Here is a 20,256-nt window from a genome sequence, read left to right as displayed (position 1 = left end):
GTAAGACCGTCACTTTCACTTAGTAGGATGGCTAAACTTTACCTATATCTGACCTGCGTGAAGGTTTTCCTCATCTTTTCCTTAGAAATTTTTACCGTTTTTATGCTTATGCGGGTTTTGCCGCCTTTCACACGCAACGACTTACTAATTTTCACACTTATTTATGCGGTGAATACCGGCATATCAGTGTGGAAAGTTCATAAGTATAAAGGTAAGGCTATCAACGCAATGTGATAAAGGAGAATCATTTCCATTAGAAGTGGCTCTAGGCCTTTTTCTTTACAAGTTTGGAATTGATCTACATGTAACATTTGCGTAATTGAGCTCCATTCCATGTTCTTGGGATGGGGGTGCCATCGAGCCTTTCGAGCCGGTATGCGCCCTTTCCCAAAACTTCTTTGATAATGTATGGTCCTTCCCAGATCGGGGCCAGCTTTCCTGGGCGCTCTTGGTTCGAAGCCTCGTTGTTACGCAATATGTAGTCTCCTACATTGAAGTTGCAGAGTTTTACCCGCGTGTTGTAGTATTTTTGCATTTGTCGCTTGTAATTCTCTTCACGCGCTGCGGCTAAGTCTCTGCGTTCTTCGATTAGCATAAGGTCTAACCGTCTTTCTGCATCATTGTCTTCTGGCTGAGTCAAGACCCTTGGTGAGGGTAGACCAATTTCGACCGGGACCATGGCTTCAGTGCCATAAGTGAGGCTGAACGGGGTTTCTCCCGTACTTGCCTTTTTCAGCGTTCTGTTTGCCTAAAGGACGTGTGGAACTTCGTCCACCCAGCCGGATCTGTGTTCCAAGAGTCTTTTCTTTATGCCGTCGACGATGCTCTTATTTGCTCTTTCCACCTCACAATTACCCTGCGGGTGCGCCACTGAGGTAAAGGTGTGGGTGATTTGAAGTTCTTCCAGCCACTTTTGTAGCTTCTTGTCAGCAAAGTTGGTGCCGTTATCGCTCACCAAATTCTGGGGAATACCGGTGATCATCGCTACACCCTCAGCTGTTGGCCATCCCATCATGCCGTGGACTGAAGATACCACGGCATTGAATCTTGCCATCCCGTCTCTCCCGAAGAGAATGTTGTATGTGTGGTGTGGCTTCCTCATTACGACAAAGTCCACGTCTTCTGTGCGGGAGTGTTTCCCGTCCGTGAGAGTGACGGGGAAAGATAGGATACCCAGGGGGGTGTTTGTGCTGCCATCGAACCCTTCCATCGAGGCGTAGACCGTTTCCAGGCGTTCCTTGTCTTCGTCGTCTAGCTTGTCGAAGAACTGCCTGTACATAACCGTTGACGAGGCACCGTTGTCAGCAAGAGTGCGGGAAGTGATGTAGTGCCCCAGCTGGCTTTTGATGACGATAGGGCCTTCTTTGCTGGGTCCTCCTGGCACTCGCGGGAAGCGCACCTCAGCTTCCTTCCACGCGCATGGTTCTGTCGTTCGTCTTTTTCTTCCTCTGACGTTACTATGAACCATGTGGATGCTGATGTCAACGGGCTTTCGTCCGTTGCCTTTGTATCGGTTATCATTCCTCCCTCCATTCTTGATTGATGCCACAAGGTGTGTAAGTTTTCCATCCTTGACGAATGTTTCAATAATATCCTTCAAGGATGTACACTCCTCAGTGGTGTGACCCTTTGTCCCGTGAAAGTCACAGGATTTGCTCTGATCCGTGTTATGTCGTTGCCGGATCATTGGAGCTTTTGGCCATGGGAGTTTCTCGGTGGCAAATATCTCCGTGACGCTTTTGGTGAGTGGTGTCCACCGGGGGTTTCGGCTTGATGGGTGCGTGTTATCCCTTCCGCCTACTAGAGGGCGAGAGCTGGATGAGGTGTCAAAGTTTACCCTTGACTGCCAAATACCTAGCTTCCTCTTTTTGTTTTGCCGGGCGGTCCGGACGTTGTTTTCTCTAGTCCTCTGCGTGTAGAGGTTTGTACTCTGGGGAAGATTCCTACCCAGTTGCTTCTCTGTTTCGGCAAAGCGCTTTGCCGCCGTCATGATGGCATCCCATGTGGATGGCATGCCGTCTTTACCCGTCAACGTGCGGATAAGCTCTGGATATTCGGCGCCCTGGATGAAAGCGGCGCGAACAAGATCTTCGCTTATGGTGCCCAGACTCAGCTTCTTCGAGTTGAAGCGAGTGATGAAGTCTAGTAAAGATTCATCCTCCTCTCTAACGCAGTTGAGGATCGTCCACTGCTCTTCAGTATATTTTCTCTGTTGACTGAAGTGCTGGCTGAACTTGTGTTGGAAGTCCGCGCAATCATAGATGTGGTGGACCGGTAAACGATCAAACCACGCCCTGGCCGCTCCAACAAGCGTCATCTGGAACATATAACACCACGTGGGTTCCGTCCAGTTGCTGACGGTTGCCCCCGCTATGAATCTGTTCAAGTGCTCGTCTGGGTCGGATATACCATCATAAGTGCCGATGTTGGACATCTGTTTGGCACTCTTCGGGGCGATTGCTTCCGCAATGTCCCTTTCAAACTTGGACATTCCCGCATTTGCAACAGTTGGTCTAAAGGTTTTGGAGAAGTCACGTGGGTTTCCCCCCGCGTTCCTTGGTTTGAAGGTTTCTCCAAAATTTCTTCTCGGTTGGAAGTCCGTGTCCTTGCACTTCCCTTTCGCATTATGACGAGGGTTTGCGTCACTGTCGGACTCCTCCCAATCATCGTCCAAGTACTCGCACTCATTGCTCATGTTGAGCTGTTGTCGAGTGCTTCCGAATTCGTCAGCCTGTTGGAGTGAACGTAAGCGTTCATCCAACTCAGCTTGGAATTCCTTCTGACGTGCTTCCGCCCACGCTTTAACTTGATCAAGTGTTTGGCGGGGGAGCCTCGTCTGTTGTCTCTCCAACTGGGTATCGGTGAATCCCAGTGAAGGATTGTTTACTGCACTTGCCCCGGCTTGGGTAACCGGGGTAGTGTTCGTAAAAATTGTGTACTCGCAGGTGTTCCCCCCAGTAGCTGGGGTTGTGGTTACTGGAGTTTCTTGGTCACTCGTTGGCCTTGGCATCGGAGTAACCTTAACCATCTTTCCAGAGGTTTTGAAAAAACTGAAAAAGAATTAGTCCTAGCTTTTATGCACGGATGGCGCCAATGAAGAAACACTAAGTGACCCCGGCGGATTATGGATAATCTTAGGGTTAAGTAGATGTTTCCCACGAGGGTTAGGTCCTGCAAAGATGGTTATTCTTTTGATGACCTGCAAAACAGACACCGTGAGCTCGTCACTGAGAAGGGGGGGGGTTCCTCCTTGTGACCACCCTCCGGCGTGAGAATCAGACTAGATTGCTCTGAATATAAGTGTATATTGAGAGAATAGCTAGGGAAGATAAGATAATATCAGATGATATGTCATGATACCGTTCCAAGGTGTTGGAGTATTTATAGCCGAAAGTAGGTTTCCAAGCAGGTACAGCCAGCTGTATAATATTCCTTTTCCACCAACTGTGGGCTACGTACGTGCCATGCTGGTGGTTGGTGGGTAGGCAGCGGCTGATAGTGACATGGCCGGCTGTGTACTATTCCTTTTCCACCAACTACAGGCTATGTACGTGCCACGATGAGGGTTGGTGGGTAGGCAGCGGCTGATAGTGATATTTTGTACTGGAGCATGCTCCTCCTCGTACTATTGTCGGTGAGCTGTCACCCTGTGATTGGTTCATGGGCTGCTTTGGTCAGATCTTGTCTATTTTGTCCATACCTTGGCAGGTATAGTACAAAAGATCTTCCAGAAGCATACGGACTGGCTCTTTTGGGCGGGAATATTCCCGCCTTGCTCATTCCTTCTTCAGGTGACATTGCTGAAGTATTAAGAGTTAGTGCCTTATGCGTGTAGCTTTACTGTTAGTGCGGGTAGCCTTCCTTCTCAGCTTGTACCCATAGCTGCGGGAACAGGCAGGGTACTGTACCAAGGGAGGCTTTCCTGCGGGAACAGCTGGCTTACTGCGTGTAAGGTCTTCATCTCTCTGAGCATGGTGGGTCTTGCGGAACAAGTTGGTCTTTGCGCAGACGTACCCTATCAAGGTGTGTCTTGCGGGTCCAACTGGGCTTTGCGGGGACCTACCTCTTCAGTCAGCTTACGAGTTATGACAGGCTTTTCTTTGCATAAATACGTCTATTTAAAACATGAAATTTTGAAAACGAGCATCTATCAATACCAAATCCACAAACATTATAATTCATGTAGAAACACACATGTATTTAATGGATTTGTAGTGAGTCGAGATACACGAGTCATAGTAGATACACGAACAATGTTTGAAGTAACTTCTATGGTTTTACCTATACATGTAATTACTCTTTAACATATCTATAGACATGTCACATATGAAAAAAAATCTAAAATATTTGGTGGATTTTAAATAAGTTATTAATCTATTTAAATATATTTTTACTTAATAAAATATTACATTTGTTTTCAAATTTGTAAATATCTACACTTATTAATTACTAGCTTTAGAAACTCGTGTGTTATATGGGATAAATTAATGTATGAATTACAATGAATAATTTAAAACAAATAAAAAAATATAATTAGGTCTTTTTATATTATGTAAAAAAAATGTATTACAAATAGTCAATTTATGTCATCAAATATATTTGAATTTTAAATTGAGAATGAATTGTTCTACCATCGGTATATAATAATATTGCTAAAATCTTTCACAAAAATGTTATACATTCCATACCCGACCATAGACAAAAAAGACATTGTTGTTCAACTATTACAACAGTCTTATCTACCTATACTAATAAAAGAAAATAATTCTGAACACATGACATTCTGATGTTAATTTTCACTATCAAATTCCCGCCATAATCATTTCTCTTCTGTTGATGGAATATATTCTAACAATGTACATTAGTATAATATGTAAATATTTATTTATATAAAAGTGTATAGATATAATACAAATAGAGTTTAAAAGAAAAGTGAATAATTTAATTAGATATAATATAAATATAGTGTAAAGAGAAAGTGAATAATTATTGATATATGCCATATATTAATTTTGGAGGAAAAAACATTGTGAGGATTAACCACAAACTAACATGTGTCATAATTATTTTACTTTATTAGAATAGATAGAGGTGGATTCATATTATATCCACGTCATCATTATTGTTAACCTCTAGTATATAAAGGCTCTTTCTGTCTCCTATTCTTTCCAAAGTGAACTCATAATTTATTAGTTATATTTACCTCAATACCTCTACCAAAATGCCTGCAATTGCCTTTGGTAGCTTTGATGACTCTTTCAGCTCTAGCTCCATCAAGGCCTACATTGCTGAGTTCATCTCTACCTTGCTCTTCGTCTTCGCGGCTTTCGGCTCAGCCATCGCTTATGGTATACTTTAATACTTCACATTATCACATGGTCATTTTTTAGACAACTTTTATAATAATGAAAGTAGCAAAAGCTATGATATAAACAAAGTTCTGTTAAATAAAACGCTACTTTTACTATCTCTATTTGTTATCCACGATAGAAAAAGTAATTACTAGCCATTATTTGTGTTTAAAATTTATCATGTTATAATTATGTCTTCTATATACATAAAAGATTGTATTAGTTAGATACTTTTGTATTTAATTATTTATGCTCAATTGTAACCTTTTAAATACTGACCAATAATACAATATTAAAATCTTCATGAACATTATAACTTATATTTACTTTATTTTGTGACAGCCAAATTAACGGCTAATGCTGCTCTAGATCCACCTGGTCTGGTAGCGGTCGCACTTTGCCATGGACTTGCCTTATTTGTGGCGGTTTCTATTGCCGCCAACATCTCTGGTGGCCATGTAAACCCAGCTGTCACCTTTGGATTGGCCGTTGGTGGCCAAATCACTGTCAGAACAGGGTTATTCTACTGGATTGCCCAACTCCTTGGCTCAACTGTCGCATGCTTCCTTCTTAGTTTCGTCACTGGAGGCCTGGTAAAAAAAAATAATTCATCTTGCCGCAGTGGTATTTTCGTAATTAAATGAATTTCTAAATGGTGTTTTCATAATTTTATATTGGCTGTCCCTATACACGCTGTTGGAGCAGGAGTGGGGGCACTTCAAGGGGTGGTTTTCGAAATTATTATCACATTCGCTTTAGTGTACACTGTTTACGCGACTGCATGTGACCCTAAGAAGGGTGCATTGGGCACAATTGCTCCTATTGCAATTGGGTTCATCGTTGGTGCTAATATCTTGGCAGCAGGCCCATTCTCGGGTGGGTCAATGAACCCGGCCCGATCTTTTGGGCCTGCTGTGGCTAGCTTTAACTTCTCAGGACACTGGATCTACTGGGTTGGACCCCTCATTGGCGGTGGCTTAGCCGGAGCTATTTACCCGAACGTGTTCATTTCTAATGAACATATTCCCCTCACCAATGATTACTAGATTTCCAATGCTTTTGTTATGTGTTGAATATTATGATTTCAGGCTCTTTTAATTGTAAGAGTAAAAAAGAAAGACAAGTTATTTGTTTTATTTTCACTCTATGAGTAATCTATCCAGTTATTGTTTTCTTTTGCAAGTGAGTGTGTAGTTTTGTTTGGTAGGGTATTATGGGCTTTCTTTGGGTTGTTTTTTTCGATTAAGTTAAAAGAAAACAGACACGGTGAGTGGTGGGCTATGCATGTGATTACAACGTGTGGGATATGTAATATGTTCAATCTCTTCCAAGTTTTCTAGCAAAAATTTAAATTCATGTCAATTTCTAATTAGTTTCTTAATAAATAGATAAATGAGTTTGAGACCGAGTTTCATATAGCGAGCTTAACTAGGCTAGTGATCCTACACGAGACTCATTTAAACATAATATTGTTTATTAATACGATATAGTTTGTTAAAATAAACAAGTTTTTTTATTATATGTTGTGCTATGTAAAACTATAATTATACATGCATACAAATAAAATAATTAAATAGTGGTAAATAATAATAGACTGAAACAGGAGTCGAAAATAAAAATAAACGACATAGCTAGCCAAAATCTTATGTGAGCTTGAGTTCGGCTTTGCTCATTTACACCCTTCGTATTAAAAACACTAAGTCATACAATCACTTATTTCTATAAAAGATTTTCGAATTTTGAAAAAAAAAATTAAAAAGCTAACTTCATATTTAAGGGGTTATTTTTTCTTCTATTAACCATGAAGAGGCCCTCAAAAAGCCCAATAATATGAGGTTTGTTTGAAAAGGCTAGTTACAAGACATGCTAGGCAGCAGGCAAAGCTTAGTTAGGTTCAAATGTTCAATCACAGCTAGTTTATAAAACTAAAATTCAAATTGCTAAATTACGTTACAGCTTTTTATTTGTAGTTTTGTTCTTTAAAACATTTATCAAATTAAATTTTCTACTTATTGTGTCCTTGTTATTTATTAAACTATGCAAAAGTTTGAAATATATTATTACAATTAAACTTTTAATGGCAAGATTGAATTTTCTAACTCCTCAACTTGAGATATACCCCTTCTTTTGCCAATGGGCTTATATACCCATGGGCTTGGTGGATTCTCATAGTCCTTTTCTTTTATTTCAACGGTTGAGGGCCCACTGGCAATGGGCCAAAACCAGGCCCATTCCGATTATGCCCCGAAATATTGGTTGGTCCCAAGTTCAGACAACCAGCTTAGGCTCTTAGCACATGAACGGTCTTTAAACCAACCGGCCTAAGCTAGAATTCTCATAGTCCGGATTGGGACCTATGGCAATCGGCTAAAGTCAGGCACATTCCGATAATAAAGACTACACGTCTACACCTAGTAAGACTTGGCATAATCAGGACTAGGCATGTTAGTCCCAAGCTCCGCAAATAGACATGTAAAGCCCGGTCCTAAGCTGGCCCGAAACATATTTCAACTAGTTTTGGATTTGCCTTTATAGTATTCAAGAAAGTCCCAATATTACAACACTATAACCATACTCATGCTCATCATTTACAACATTACATATCAAGAAATTGTTAAACAACAAAATCAAGATTCCGGAGGAGGTACTTTTCCAAGTGTCCATTCATGCCCTTTCCATTCCGGTAGTTGTTGAATCACAACCTGCATTTTCGTAAACCAAGTTTCCCTTAATCCGTCATAAATCCTTATTAAAAAAAACCGAACCCATAATTATAATTAGTTACGCTACTAACCAGGCCAGTGGAATCTGGTTTCCCAACGGTCGTCTGACAAGCCAGTCTCCAGTTCTTCGGGTTCTACAGTTCACACCACACAAATTTTATTTATTAAAATCTTAATACTTACAAAAGTTTCAAATTCACACCGAACATAAAATATTTTCATATTATTTAAAACGTCAACTGTTTGCTGTCTGGTCTGGTACTGAAAACATTGGTTATAGAACTTATAGTTTGTCATACCCGATTGAGTTTCTCTTTTTCTTTATCCGTTCGTGGACTAAGCAACTCCTTCCCTTCGATAACCTAACATAATAATCAAAATTAAACACAAATCAACGCTACAATCTTATTAAAATTCGGATTATCTTTACTATGATCAAATATTTAAATACCTCCACCATGCAAGTCCCACATGTTCCTCCTCCCGCGCAATTTAGTAAAGGTCTAGACTGAATTTTAATAGAAAGATATTCGGTAATGTTACATATTAAGTACATTATACATACTATTATACAAAAATGGATTGAAAGCAAATAACATTACATATGGTCCGTATAATTCGATATTTGTATCCAGCATTATATCCCTTAGTTTCTGTCCACCCGTAGCGGTTCTAAAATGTACATCGGGCGTTCCATCGGGTAACAACACAGACTGAAATATTTTGTATGTAAAAAAAATATATCATCTAGAAGAATTTAGTATTTAGTAACCAACAATGTGGATTAATAAATATGATATTATTAATGTTAATGAGTCATGACTTACACTAACAAATGCTAAACTGACAGAAGGCGGTTCTTGAGACGGTGCGACTTCAGGTTGACCATCACGAACCGTGGTCATGGCTCGGATGGTAGGCCTCGAGTAGCCATGTGTTTTGGTGTAAGGTTTTTGAATGGTGGTTTTGAAATTGTAACAACAAGAGTGGGAGAAAGAGGATATGTTATAAGTATTCATGGGTTGAATTGTGCCCATTTACAAGGTTGTTGTTAGATAAAACATTATAAGTTTGTGTGTGTAGACATGTGGTTATTATGCATCTTATCTTTGGTGTGTTGATATGGGAATGCACATGCAACAAGTGGTTTTTTGGTCTTTTTGTTAAGGTCTAGATATTTTTGTTTACTATTTTACCCCCTTCATTTTGTTAGTAATAATGTAATCTTTTAAGTGTATTACATTATCTTATAAACATGCATTAAAGTGTATTTAGCCATTTAGGTTGCATTTTATTTTTGTCATTGTTAAAAATTTTAAGTATAATCCTTCATTCTTTGAAAAACCAGCACGACAGTGTATTTGGGTCGTATACTCGTATTTTACCTTTGTAATTAATTAAAAAAATAATATCATATACTCGAAAACACTTTACAAATTTTTATTGTTGAAAACCCGAGCACAAAACGTTACCGCTCAAACCTGGCCTGTTTCTTAAAATGGGTTGTCTTAGGCGACCCAAAAACTGTATTTTCGTGTGGGGTTCGGGGCGTGTAGTTATTTAAAAACAATAATGAACTTTGTTAAAAATAAATTGTAAAACCGCTAGAAGAAGGGCTTGAACCTCCGACCTTGTGGAACAGCCACACGCTCTAACCAACTGATCTATTCCAGCTTCTTGTCTTTATATTATGATACATTACTGATAACTTATTAGTCATGGCTACAACAAACCCAATTGATGTTTTTTGATTGGCTGAATGTATTAAAACCAAAACATAAACCTCTTAAGATACTAGCTAGGAGCCCAAAAACTTACAAACAAAATAAACCAAAAGAAAAAAAACAAGACCAAACTAATATACGCGAGTACACCTATAAACGAAAACCAATAGATGTAACTAATTACAGGTGGGCACAAGAATCGGTTAACCAAACCGACCAGAAAATCAAACCAAAATCGAACCAGTCTAAAATCAATTATGTAGAAACCGATTTGGAACTGATTGAAACCGTAGGTTCGGAACCCGAAACCGGTTCCAAACTGGTTAACCGAACCAAAACCGGTTAAAACCCGAACTGAAACCGATCGTAACCTTGTCAAGAACCGGTATCAATCCAAACTAAAACCAATCATAAACCGATTTTAACTTTTGTTGACCAAACCGAGCCGGTTTCAACCTGTGCACCTCTACATGTAACCAATGAATCAATCAATTAACTTGAAACCAACCAACCAACTCACTAACCAACTTAAACCCTCTTGTAGGGTTCCTTCCGGCAATGAATTACACAATTACAAACCTTCGCCACTTCTCATTATTTCTTCCATCTTTAAAGTTAAAACCCAATTGCGAAGAGAACCAACATGTTTTTGTCCCTCTGGCTTTTGATACCTTTGGCTCCTTGGCACCGGAATCCGTTTCCTAACCAGGGTCCAACGGGTTGTGCATAGCAATGTGTCGACTCCAAAGGGGCAGGGGTATGTCTTTAGCAAGTTAGGGTTTGCAATTCAGAAAGGGGTGGCGGCGCAGCTTGTTGCCCGCCTACCTGCTATGTTGATGTAATATCTATGTTTCTATATAATGAAAGGAATGATCTCCAAGTTAAACCCAAAAAAAACTATCTTCTATTCATACCCATTTGTCACTTGCCTTACATCAAGCAAACCCAACAAAAAGAATTTAAAATCATTGAATTTTCATAGAAAAATGTCTACTAATGAAGTGGAAGAAAGCAAGAAGCTTGGAGCTGGGTTTAATAAGAGAAGAACAGAGGGTAATAATAATAATAATAATAATAATAATAATAATAATAATAATAATAATAATAATAAGCCTAAAGACTTGAAGTTGAAAGTTAGAAGACTTAATCCTGTTAATACCATTTCTTATGTTCAGGTATCTGTTTATTAACACTATGCAAATGCTGTTTATTTTAAAGCTCGAGCTTGGCTCATTAATTGTTTATTATATATGAATTAGTTTATATGCATTTTAATTATTTGTATATTTTGTAAAAGAATTTAAATGAGTCTAAGCTCGGCTCAAGCTTGTGTGCCATACGTAGGGCCGTAAACGGACTGAACTTTTGGCGGAAGTTCGTTTATGTTCATTCGTTTAATAAATGGACGAACTTGAACAAGCAAAATTGTTCGATTAACTAAATGAACAAAGATGGACAGAGGCCATGTGTGTTTCGGTAGCGTGTTTGTTTGTGCATTAAAGTTTTTTAGTGACAATCCTAATCTTAAACTGTTGGACGCGAAGTACGTTTATGCTCGTTTGTTTGATAAATGAACGGGCAAAACCAAAAGCTATGTTCGTTCAATAGTGTTCGTGAATGTTCAATAATGTGTTGTTAATATAGAAGACTTAATCCTGTTAATACCATTTCTATGTTCAGGTATATGTTGATCAAGATTGTTTGAATAATGGTAATTAGATTTGTAATTTGTGTACCATGGGCGCAAATTTTAAAGCTTGAGCTTGGCTCGTAGTTGATTTTTGAAGCTGGAGCTCGGCGTGGGCTCAGCTCGTTTATTATTTATGAATAAATTTATATACATTTTAATTATTTGTATACTAGGTTAAATGCCCGTGTGATACACGGGTAAAAAAAGAAAATGTAAAAATAAAAATATAATATAATACATTAAATTTGATATTATACTTTAATAAGGATTTATGTTAAGATAAAAAAGTAAATCACAAATGAAGTCACTAATAAGAAGATTTGTCAATGTTGGAATCAAATTCATTAAAAAAAAGCAAAAATAACATTGATAAGAGTTACATTAAGAAATATTGATTTTCTAATCAAAAGCTAAAACAATAAATACATTAACATATAAGTGTTAAAACCATATTATGAACATTCAACACAACAAAGTCAAAAGATGTTTCAACTGAATACATCAAACCGTAAAAACAAACCATTCAAACTTGTCTTGACGATAAGCAAAACAAACTTTTCTTTTCCACATTCATTTATACATCAGTTGTCTAATTTCCTTCAATGAAGAACTTTTGAAACCAACCTAGATACTTCATTGCAGTCGTATTGAAAGTTGCATTCATCACCATCCTCTAACACGCCTGCTTTCATGAATTTTCACAACATTAGGAAATTATATTTGAAGTTCAGGATATACAAAAGAGAAAAGCAGACCCCCCTATATAAAGTTAAAACCTCATTGATTGTAACAAAACAGAAAAGCAGATTTTGAAAAATGAATTGAAGTTATTTGAAGGATGACTGCATACATGAAGAATGTGTTAAGTTTTTAGGGTATTAACTTTTTTACTTATTTGGTGTAAAGTCTAGAAAATGTTTGAATAGTAGACATGTAATAGTTGACCAAAAATTAAAATTTATTGAAGTTAGAAACCTCAAAAACTATAATTTATGTTGTCTCATTTGAGGTTTTATATGTATGGGGAATTCAAACTCAGATTCAGATTTATCATTTATGTAAACACAAAAGAGATGAATGTTAATGTTGAATTTTAAATTTGTGTGTAAAAGAAACTTTAAGAAAGAAAGCAAAATTGATATATTTTTTTTAAACAAACACTTATTTTATAAATCTGGAGATGGAATAAAGATTCAAAGTTGTTTATAAACTATTACAACAAAGAAAGAATATAAATAGATGTCTAAACAAACAATAATTTAAATATAAATTTCTTAATTATATAGTGTAACAAAACAAAAAAGCAGATTTATTGAGAAATGTATATAAATTGTAAAGCTATTTAAGAAACCAGTATATATATATATAAAATTTGAAGTGTTTAGGGTAAAGTTTTATACTTTTTTTGTGTAAGGTCTTGAAAACATGGATATGTGTGTAAAAAAGTCATACCTTTAAATTGAACTGAACCAAACCTTTAAAAACAAAAAAACAACATTTTTTTGACATTGAGTTTTATTTTATAAATTTATTAAAAGACTGAAAAGGCGAAATAACTGAAACTGAAAAAAACTTAAACCAAGCCAAATTCGTTGTGAAAATTGAAAACCGAACATTTTAGTAACCCAAAACCAAAATTTGTATAAACATATAAAGACAATTACTTGAGCAAGGGAACCAACGATCAACATCCCAAGCATGAGGAGAAGCCATATGGGCATGAAAATACATAACATTGCGTTATGGGTCAACTCGAAACGTCTCGGGATGAAAGCTTGAGTTCCTGAAATTAAAATATATTAAAACATAAATCTTTTTTTTTTATTGTTATTGAATAACAGATAGTTTATGGTTTTTCAAACAACCGAGTTTTCGGTTAATTTTCGGATTTTCATGTACCAAAAACTGGAAAACCGAACCAAACCTTTACAAACGGAAAAAAACCAAGTTTTTGTTATTGATTTATGTTTATTAAATTAATTAAAAGACTGAAAAAAAAACCTTAAACCAAACCAAAGTCATTGTAAAAATTGACTTAAACCAAATCGTTTAAACAGCCGAGTTATCGGTTCAAACAACCGAGTTTTCGGTTCAGTCAAACCCTAACAGATAGTTTATGGTTTTTCAAACAACCGAGTTTTCGGTTCAGTTTCGGATTTTCATGTACCGAAAACTGGAAAACCGAACCAAACCTTTACAAACTGAAAAAAACCCAGTTTTTGTTACTGATTTATGTTTATTAAATTAATTAAAAGACTGAAAAAAAACTTAAACCAAACCAAAGTCATTGTGAAATTGACTTAAACCAAATCGTTTAAACAGCCGAGTTATCGGTTCGATTTCGGTATTTCATGTAACAAAAACTGGAAAACTGAACCAAACCTTTAAAAACCGGACAAAACAAAAACAATTTTTGTTTTATAATTGCAAATTGAAATCATGGGCTTTATTTTTTCATAATATGTGGAGATCAAGAATGAAAGTTTGAAAAAATAAGCACACAAATTAAGAATAAATTAACGACTAAACTAATGAGTAACTCTTTACAGTTAATGTTTTTCAACAAAAATTAAGAAATATTATGTGGTAATTGAAGCCATACCCAATTTAGTGATGACTCTATATCTTTAGCAAAATCAAGCATACCAATCCAATAGTTTTAGAACCGCAACCATTTTGTTTGAAGTTGAGATCGCGATTGCAGCTTGTAAATAATCTTTCTTCGTGACTTCGAGTTCGCTTTCGACTTGAGATCTCGTGTAGATTCTGACCTTTAAGTTTTTGATCATGGGTATGAATCAGTTTTGATATTTGCTTTAAGTTTAATAATATTTACTAAATAATAAAAGGTAAGCAACATTGGTATGAATTTTATTTTAGGCCAGAAAACCATCAAAGTTTTAGCTTTATAAATGAAAATGTCATAATATACTTGGTAATTATTTTTGCAATTAACCATAAAAGATCAAAAAGTTTTATCATATATGTTTATGCATCAAGGATGTGGTTTTAATAAACATCAACTACAAGCTAACTGTTGGTGAAAATTATTCAGATTTCAAACATAAAAATTTAATTTTAACTTACATATTTGAATGATAAGGGTACTTCAATACCAAACGTTCGATGGTGATCGCGTCTAAATAATGGCCTCCAACGTAACACAACTCAGTTAGGGTTTGATTGATTCATTAGATGAGCATCGCATTTTTTTTTGTGAAACCTATACAAAAAGTGAAAGAAAAGAAAGTCATAACATAATCAAAGTAATGATACTAATTAATTTCAAGAAAACTTAACAATTGAACCATATCTGAAGTTTGACAAAATATACATACCATGAAATTAGGTGTTCGTCGAGTACAGCTTAGTTAGGATATGATGAAATCATTCTATGAGAATTCAATTTTGATTGTTTGTCAAATCTATAAAAAAAAGTGAAACACAAGGAAGTCATAACAGAATCAAAATCAAAATAATTATGATATTAATTAAATTTAAAAAAAAACTTAACAAATTAAGCAGATCTAAAGTTTGATGAAAGAGTCGTACCTTGAAATCAGCGGAACGTTCGTCAAGCAAATGAATCGTATGTTAATCAAGAAGCTAAGGTTAATTTGATGGAGAGAAATACGACAGTAGCGTCGATGAACAACGATTTGAGTTAGGGTTTATAGAGAAGAAATAAGAAGAGGCAGAGAAGAGAAAAGAAGAGGCGATATGTTTGTGATATATTTTAGGGTTTCTGAAAAAACGAATGGATTGATGAACCGGATGATGAATTGATGAACCGGTTTTTTGAGACCCTTGCTTAAAATGTGACACATCAGCAAATTGAATGTATGAGTGACACATCAGCATGTTTAAGGAGAAGGGGACAAGTGGCATAAGAGATTGTATAGGGGGATTTGTAAAAAAAATAAAAATTAAACAAGTCTAAGATCAGTCTAGCTCGTGTGCCGTACTTGGGGCTGTAAACGAACCGAACGTTAGGAAACTTAATCCTGTTAATACCATCTCTTATGTTCAGGTACTAATGCTCAAGCTCAGCTCGGGTTCGGCTTGTTTGTTATTTATTAATTAATATATATATATATATATATATATATATATATACATATATACATACATACATACATATATATATATACAGTCTGCATGATAATAAAATTACCGATAACCCACCACGATAAATCTCAAAATATTCGTTCTTGACTGATATCCGATTTTTTACAGCATTAACTGCATAAGGCTTGGCTCGCTTAGAGTTTTTTTTATCAGTCGAGCTGATCGGCTCGTTTGCACCCCTATTTGTGTGTTCTGAAGTGGCTAATTTGATTTGATTTGTTTAATTTTTATGCAGATTTTAGGAACAGGTTTGGATACGCAAGACACATCACCATCAGTCTTGCTGTTCTTCGATAAACAGAGATTTATATTTAATGCTGGAGAAGTAAGCATTTTGATAAATATACTTATATAAACTTAATTAAGCATTTTAATATTCAATAATATTGTTTTTTTATATGATTTATTCAGGGTCTTCAACGGTTTTGTACAGAGCATAAGATTAAGTTGTCAAAGGTAAATTTATCATCACAAATAATCACACTAAATCCGCATTAATATTGTAATAAAATCCCTTGCATATTTTGTTTTAGATTGATCACATATTTCTTTCACGTGTCTGCTCTGAAACCGCGGGTGGATTACCAGGTTTGTGCGTTATTCTTAACCCTTGAATATCAATTATGAAAATATATATTAATTATAACTTTATTAATACTATTTCGCAGGTCTTTTACTGACATTGGCTGGTACCGGTGAAGAAGGGATGTCTGTAAGTATCATTGTAATGAATTGGTGATAATATTTTCAGTTATTCATATTTCATTTGCCAACATATAGTTTTGTTGATATTTGAAGGTAAACGTATGGGGCCCGTCGGATTTTAAATATTTAGTTGATGCGATGAAATCTTTTATTCCAAACGCAGCCATGGTTCACACACGATGCTTCGGTCAATCACCAAAGTCTGAAAAAGTCAATGATCAAATTAATCTTGTTAATGATGAAGTTGTTAAAATATCAGCTGTTTTGTTGCGACCCGAGCTCAAAGATGAGTTTGCAATAAAGTCTAGTGATATATCCGTTTTGTATATTTGTGAGTTACCCGAGATTAGGGGTAAGTTTGACCTGGAAAAGGCCCGCGCATTTGGGCTGAAACCCGGGCCCAAATACCGAGAACTGCAAGAAGGAAGATCCGTAAAGTCGGATTTAAAAGATATCATGGTACATTAATTAGCCCAAATAGTTAACCCGTTTGACCTGACCATATATTGAACTGATATGTAACTTTTTTATATCTTTTTAGGTTCATCCCGATGATGTACTTGGACCTTCGGTTCCCGGGCCTATTGTTATTCTTGTAGATTGTCCTACACAATCTCATTTTCAAGAATTATTATCTGCACGATCTCTCGATAATTATTACGCTGATGTTTCAAATGAGAAGCACAACGTTGTTAATTGTGTAATCATTTAAGTCCATCGGTGGTTGTAGACTCTAGGGATTATCAAAAGTGGATGTCAAGATTTGGTGATGCAGAGCATATTATTGCAGGACATCAAATGTAAGTAAATGGGTTCGTTTTTATTATTACTATTTTTATTATTATTATTGAGTAGATAAAGTTTTAAACTTGATATAAGTTTTTTTTTTTGCAGGAAGAATGTTGAGATACCGATTTTACAATCTAGTGCAAGAGTTGCAGCCAGACTTAATTATTTATGTCCTCAGTTTTTCCCAGCTCCTGGTTTTTGGTCTCGACAACAAACGAATTGTTCAAACGAGGTATTTTTGAGTCTATGATATCTTAAAGATTAATTATTAAAAAATATTGTTGGGGCGTATTTTCTAATTATTTACATTTTTAAGCATGCAGGGTACCGACTTAAAGCTTTCCAATACTGTTTCTGCTGAAAATCTTCTTAAGGTGCATATTAAGTGATTTATATATAATTTTAGGCAAAATGCATGAACTAGAAACGGAATTTACATATTTTTCTTGTTTTAACAAACAAGCTTAATTGAAGAGCAAAAAAGACACCGACTTGCTTTTGATCATGATCAAATATGAATTAAAGAAAGATCACTTTCCCAAATATGAAAAAGGTTATAACCTTTGCCACATAATCATTTTCTTGCATATGTGGTGTCAGCCAACGCCACATCAGCAATCTACTACTAAAATCAGTTAAAAATGAGACTGGCTATTACAATCAGGAAAAGTGTAAAGTTCGGTTCTTTAAATTTCTGAACTGCATTCTTGATCACATGTCTAAACAATTACATAACTTTTATTTGTTCATTTGCGTCCGTATGCACAACTCGGACTAGACAAATCCGGTATACCAACCAAAGTGGGCCCCGTTGAAATCATCAACGACCTAATATCAGAAATTCCTGAAAAAAGTTTCTCAGCTTTGGGAAGACGAAGATGCAGGTGAGGGGATAATGTCTATGGAAAGTGATAAGAACATAACCTTGGTTGAATCAAAACACTCTTCCCAAATGTTTGGAAAATATTACAAGAGAAGATGTCGAGATTGTCCTTTTGGGAACCGGTTCATCTCAACCGTCCAAGTACCGTAACGTTAGTTCCATCTTCATCAATCTTTTCTCTAAAGGTAGTCTATTGTTAGATTGTGGTGAAGGAACATTGGGTCAGCTGAAAAGAAGGTAAAAATACTTTCTTTTAATAAAGTTTTCTTTTTTTGTTAAATACTTTAATATGTAAAGATGTTGACTTTAAGTTTTGTTATTATTATAAAAAAATAATATTAGGCTTTACCAATGTTTCCATAAACAGATACGGTATCGAAGGCGCAGATAACGCTGTCAAAAGTTTAAAATGCATTTGGATATCACATATCCATGCAGACCACCACACGGGTTTAGCAAGAATACTCGCTCTCAGACGTGACTTGCTGAAGGGGTTACCTCACGAACCCTTAATAGTTATCGGGCCCAGACAACTTAAAAGATTCCTGGACGCGTACGAAAGACTCGAAGATTTAGACATGCAGTTTCTTGATTGTAGGCATACAACCGAGGCTTCTTTAGCATCGTTCGAATCAAATAATAATAAAGTTGAAAATTCTTTGTTTTCTAAAGGAAGCCCAATGCAGAGTCTTTGGAAAAAGGGGGTTAGTATTTTTGATGGTAACGTTTCGGAGACGATTATTAAGAATTTGAAAAATGTGATCGGTGAAGCGGGATTGGAGAATGTTATTAGTTTTCCGGTTGTGCATTGTCCTCAAGCTTTTGGAGTTGTTTTTGAAAGGTGTGGATAGGGTTGACGGTGACGGGAGAATAATACCCGGGTGGAAGATTGTTTATTCGGGTGACGGGAGAATAATACTTGAGGAAGATTGCATTGTCCTCAAGCTTAGACCGTGCCCCGAGTTAGTTGAAGCTTCTCAAGGAGCAACGATTCTCATACACGAGGTATGATTATTAATATCAGAATTGCACAGATAGTCCATGTGGACATATGGTTTGTCCGAAGCTTAGTTTTGGTCCTGAAGTATGGTAAACTACAACACTGGTCCCAACTTATGCAAGAACGTAATGCCCGTGGGTGTGAAATGACTAAAATGCCCCTTAACTTATAAAATTCAACCAAAGCGTTCAAAAAGGCTAACTATTTTTGCAGTATTACATCATTTAGTTTTTTTTTTAAATATGACAAAAAGGTCTTGCTTTTCTTCCATGAAGGCTCCAAACTTTAAAAAAATGATACCTATTTTCATATACGATTTAAAAGGATTTAAATCATGCAAAAATAAGCACAAGATGCAAAAGTGCAGCAAAACTTTATGAATAATATTTTTTTATAATATCATAATTTCATAAACTACTAAAAGTAACATGTTTAATTAAAAAAAGAGTAAAAAGGTTATTTTGTTTTGTTTAGATTATTAGTTTTGTTGCATTTGATATGAAACTAAATTATATCAACATATGTTAATATAAACACTAAAAGCTGAATATGATGATTTAATGAAATTTGTATTTCAGGCGACTTTTGAGGATGCTTTAGTGGAGGAAGCAATAAATAGCAAGAAACCATAGTACAACAGAAGAAGCCATTGAAGTAAGGAACTCAGCGGGAGCGTATCGAATAATTCTAACTCATTTCAGTCAAAGATACCCTAAGATTCCGGTTTTTGACCAAAGTTATATGCATAAAACATGCATTGCTTTTGATATGATGAGCGTTAACTTCGCAGACTTACACGTGCTTCCGAAAGTACTTCCTTACCTTAAACTGCTGTTTAAGGACGAGATGATTGTCGATGAGTCTGATGATGTTGAAGATGCTGTTATAGTGGCTGCCTGAACATTATTCATATATGCAATATGCAATAACAGAGTTCTTTTAACCATTTTTAAGGCTATTTTTATTATTTATTTTTTTAGAGTGAACTGCGGTTTTCGTCCATGTGGTTTGTCCAAGTCTGTGGATTTAATCCAATAGTTTCAAATTTGCGATTTTCGTCCCTATGGTTTCATTTCATTTGCAATTAAACCCGAATTTATTAACCACGCTAAGTCTGGTCGTTAAACCCATCAGCGTACCCCTCACGTAAGGGGCAGTTTTGTCTTTTTTCCCCAAAACTGCCCTTCACGTGAGGGGTACGCTGATGGATTTAACGACTAGACTTAGCGGGGTTAATGAATTCGGGTTTAATTGCAAGTGAAA

General features: G+C 36.1%; 2 protein-coding genes, 1 non-coding gene and 1 pseudogene across 4 annotated transcripts; 2 read left to right on the top strand and 2 right to left on the bottom strand.

Annotated features, from left to right (window-relative positions):
* Positions 1-5,152: 5,152 nt before the first annotated feature.
* LOC143593374 (aquaporin TIP2-1-like) lies at positions 5,153-6,493 on the top strand. The gene is made up of 3 exons (XM_077073029.1): positions 5,153-5,348; positions 5,694-5,940; positions 6,025-6,493. The coding sequence occupies exons 1-3, from the start codon at positions 5,222-5,224 to the stop codon at positions 6,395-6,397; spliced, it is 747 nt and encodes a 248-aa protein (XP_076929144.1). The 5' UTR covers positions 5,153-5,221; the 3' UTR covers positions 6,398-6,493.
* Positions 6,494-7,854: 1,361 nt separating this feature from the next.
* On the bottom strand, positions 7,855-9,210 carry LOC143593367 (photosynthetic NDH subunit of subcomplex B 3, chloroplastic-like). Its single transcript, XM_077073024.1, has 6 exons — positions 8,902-9,210; positions 8,677-8,787; positions 8,526-8,582; positions 8,374-8,436; positions 8,146-8,208; positions 7,855-8,053 (listed from the first exon to the last, which is right to left on the bottom strand). Exons 1-6 carry the CDS (start codon positions 9,109-9,111, stop codon positions 7,979-7,981), a joined length of 579 nt encoding a protein of 192 aa, XP_076929139.1. The 5' UTR covers positions 9,112-9,210; the 3' UTR covers positions 7,855-7,978.
* A 466-nt stretch (positions 9,211-9,676) lies between these two features.
* TRNAT-UGU (transfer RNA threonine (anticodon UGU)) lies at positions 9,677-9,748 on the bottom strand. The gene has a single exon. It is a non-coding gene; the product is annotated as a tRNA-Thr (tRNA).
* Positions 9,749-10,658: 910 nt separating this feature from the next.
* Positions 10,659-19,904, top strand: LOC143593373 (tRNase Z TRZ3, mitochondrial-like; annotated as a pseudogene). The gene is made up of 12 exons (XR_013146092.1): positions 10,659-10,973; positions 15,852-15,941; positions 16,028-16,072; positions 16,150-16,204; positions 16,285-16,328; positions 16,415-16,780; positions 16,863-17,121; positions 17,216-17,342; positions 17,434-17,484; positions 17,855-18,230; positions 18,361-18,998; positions 19,572-19,904. The product of XR_013146092.1 is annotated as a tRNase Z TRZ3, mitochondrial-like (transcript).
* The last annotated feature ends 352 nt before the right edge of the window (positions 19,905-20,256 follow it).

Source organism: Bidens hawaiensis, unplaced genomic scaffold (assembly GCF_021521415.1).
Source record: "Bidens hawaiensis isolate Kalapana, Puna unplaced genomic scaffold, B.hawaiensis_p1.1 tig00042003_1, whole genome shotgun sequence".
Lineage (NCBI taxonomy): Eukaryota > Viridiplantae > Streptophyta > Magnoliopsida > Asterales > Asteraceae > Bidens > Bidens hawaiensis.
This window is presented reverse-complemented; position numbering and strand designations above follow the sequence as displayed.

Bases quoted from the DNA above. Each gene is read 5' to 3' on its own strand.
- LOC143593374 (XM_077073029.1), top strand. From the start codon at position 5,222: ATGCCTGCAATTGCCTTTGGTAGCTTTGATGACTCTTTCAGCTCTAGC. The intron at 5,349-5,693 runs GTATACTTTAAT...ATTTTGTGACAG, and splicing joins CGGCTCAGCCATCGCTTATG to CCAAATTAACGGCTAATGCT. The intron at 5,941-6,024 runs CCTGGTAAAAAA...TCATAATTTTAT, and splicing joins CTTAGTTTCGTCACTGGAGG to ATTGGCTGTCCCTATACACG.
- LOC143593367 (XM_077073024.1), bottom strand. From the start codon at position 9,111: ATGGGCACAATTCAACCCATGAATACTTATAACATATCCTCTTTCTCC. The intron at 8,788-8,901 runs GTAAGTCATGAC...AAAATATTTCAG, and splicing joins TCAGTTTAGCATTTGTTAGT to TCTGTGTTGTTACCCGATGG. The intron at 8,583-8,676 runs GTAATGTTATTT...ATTAAAATTCAG, and splicing joins TCGAATTATACGGACCATAT to TCTAGACCTTTACTAAATTG.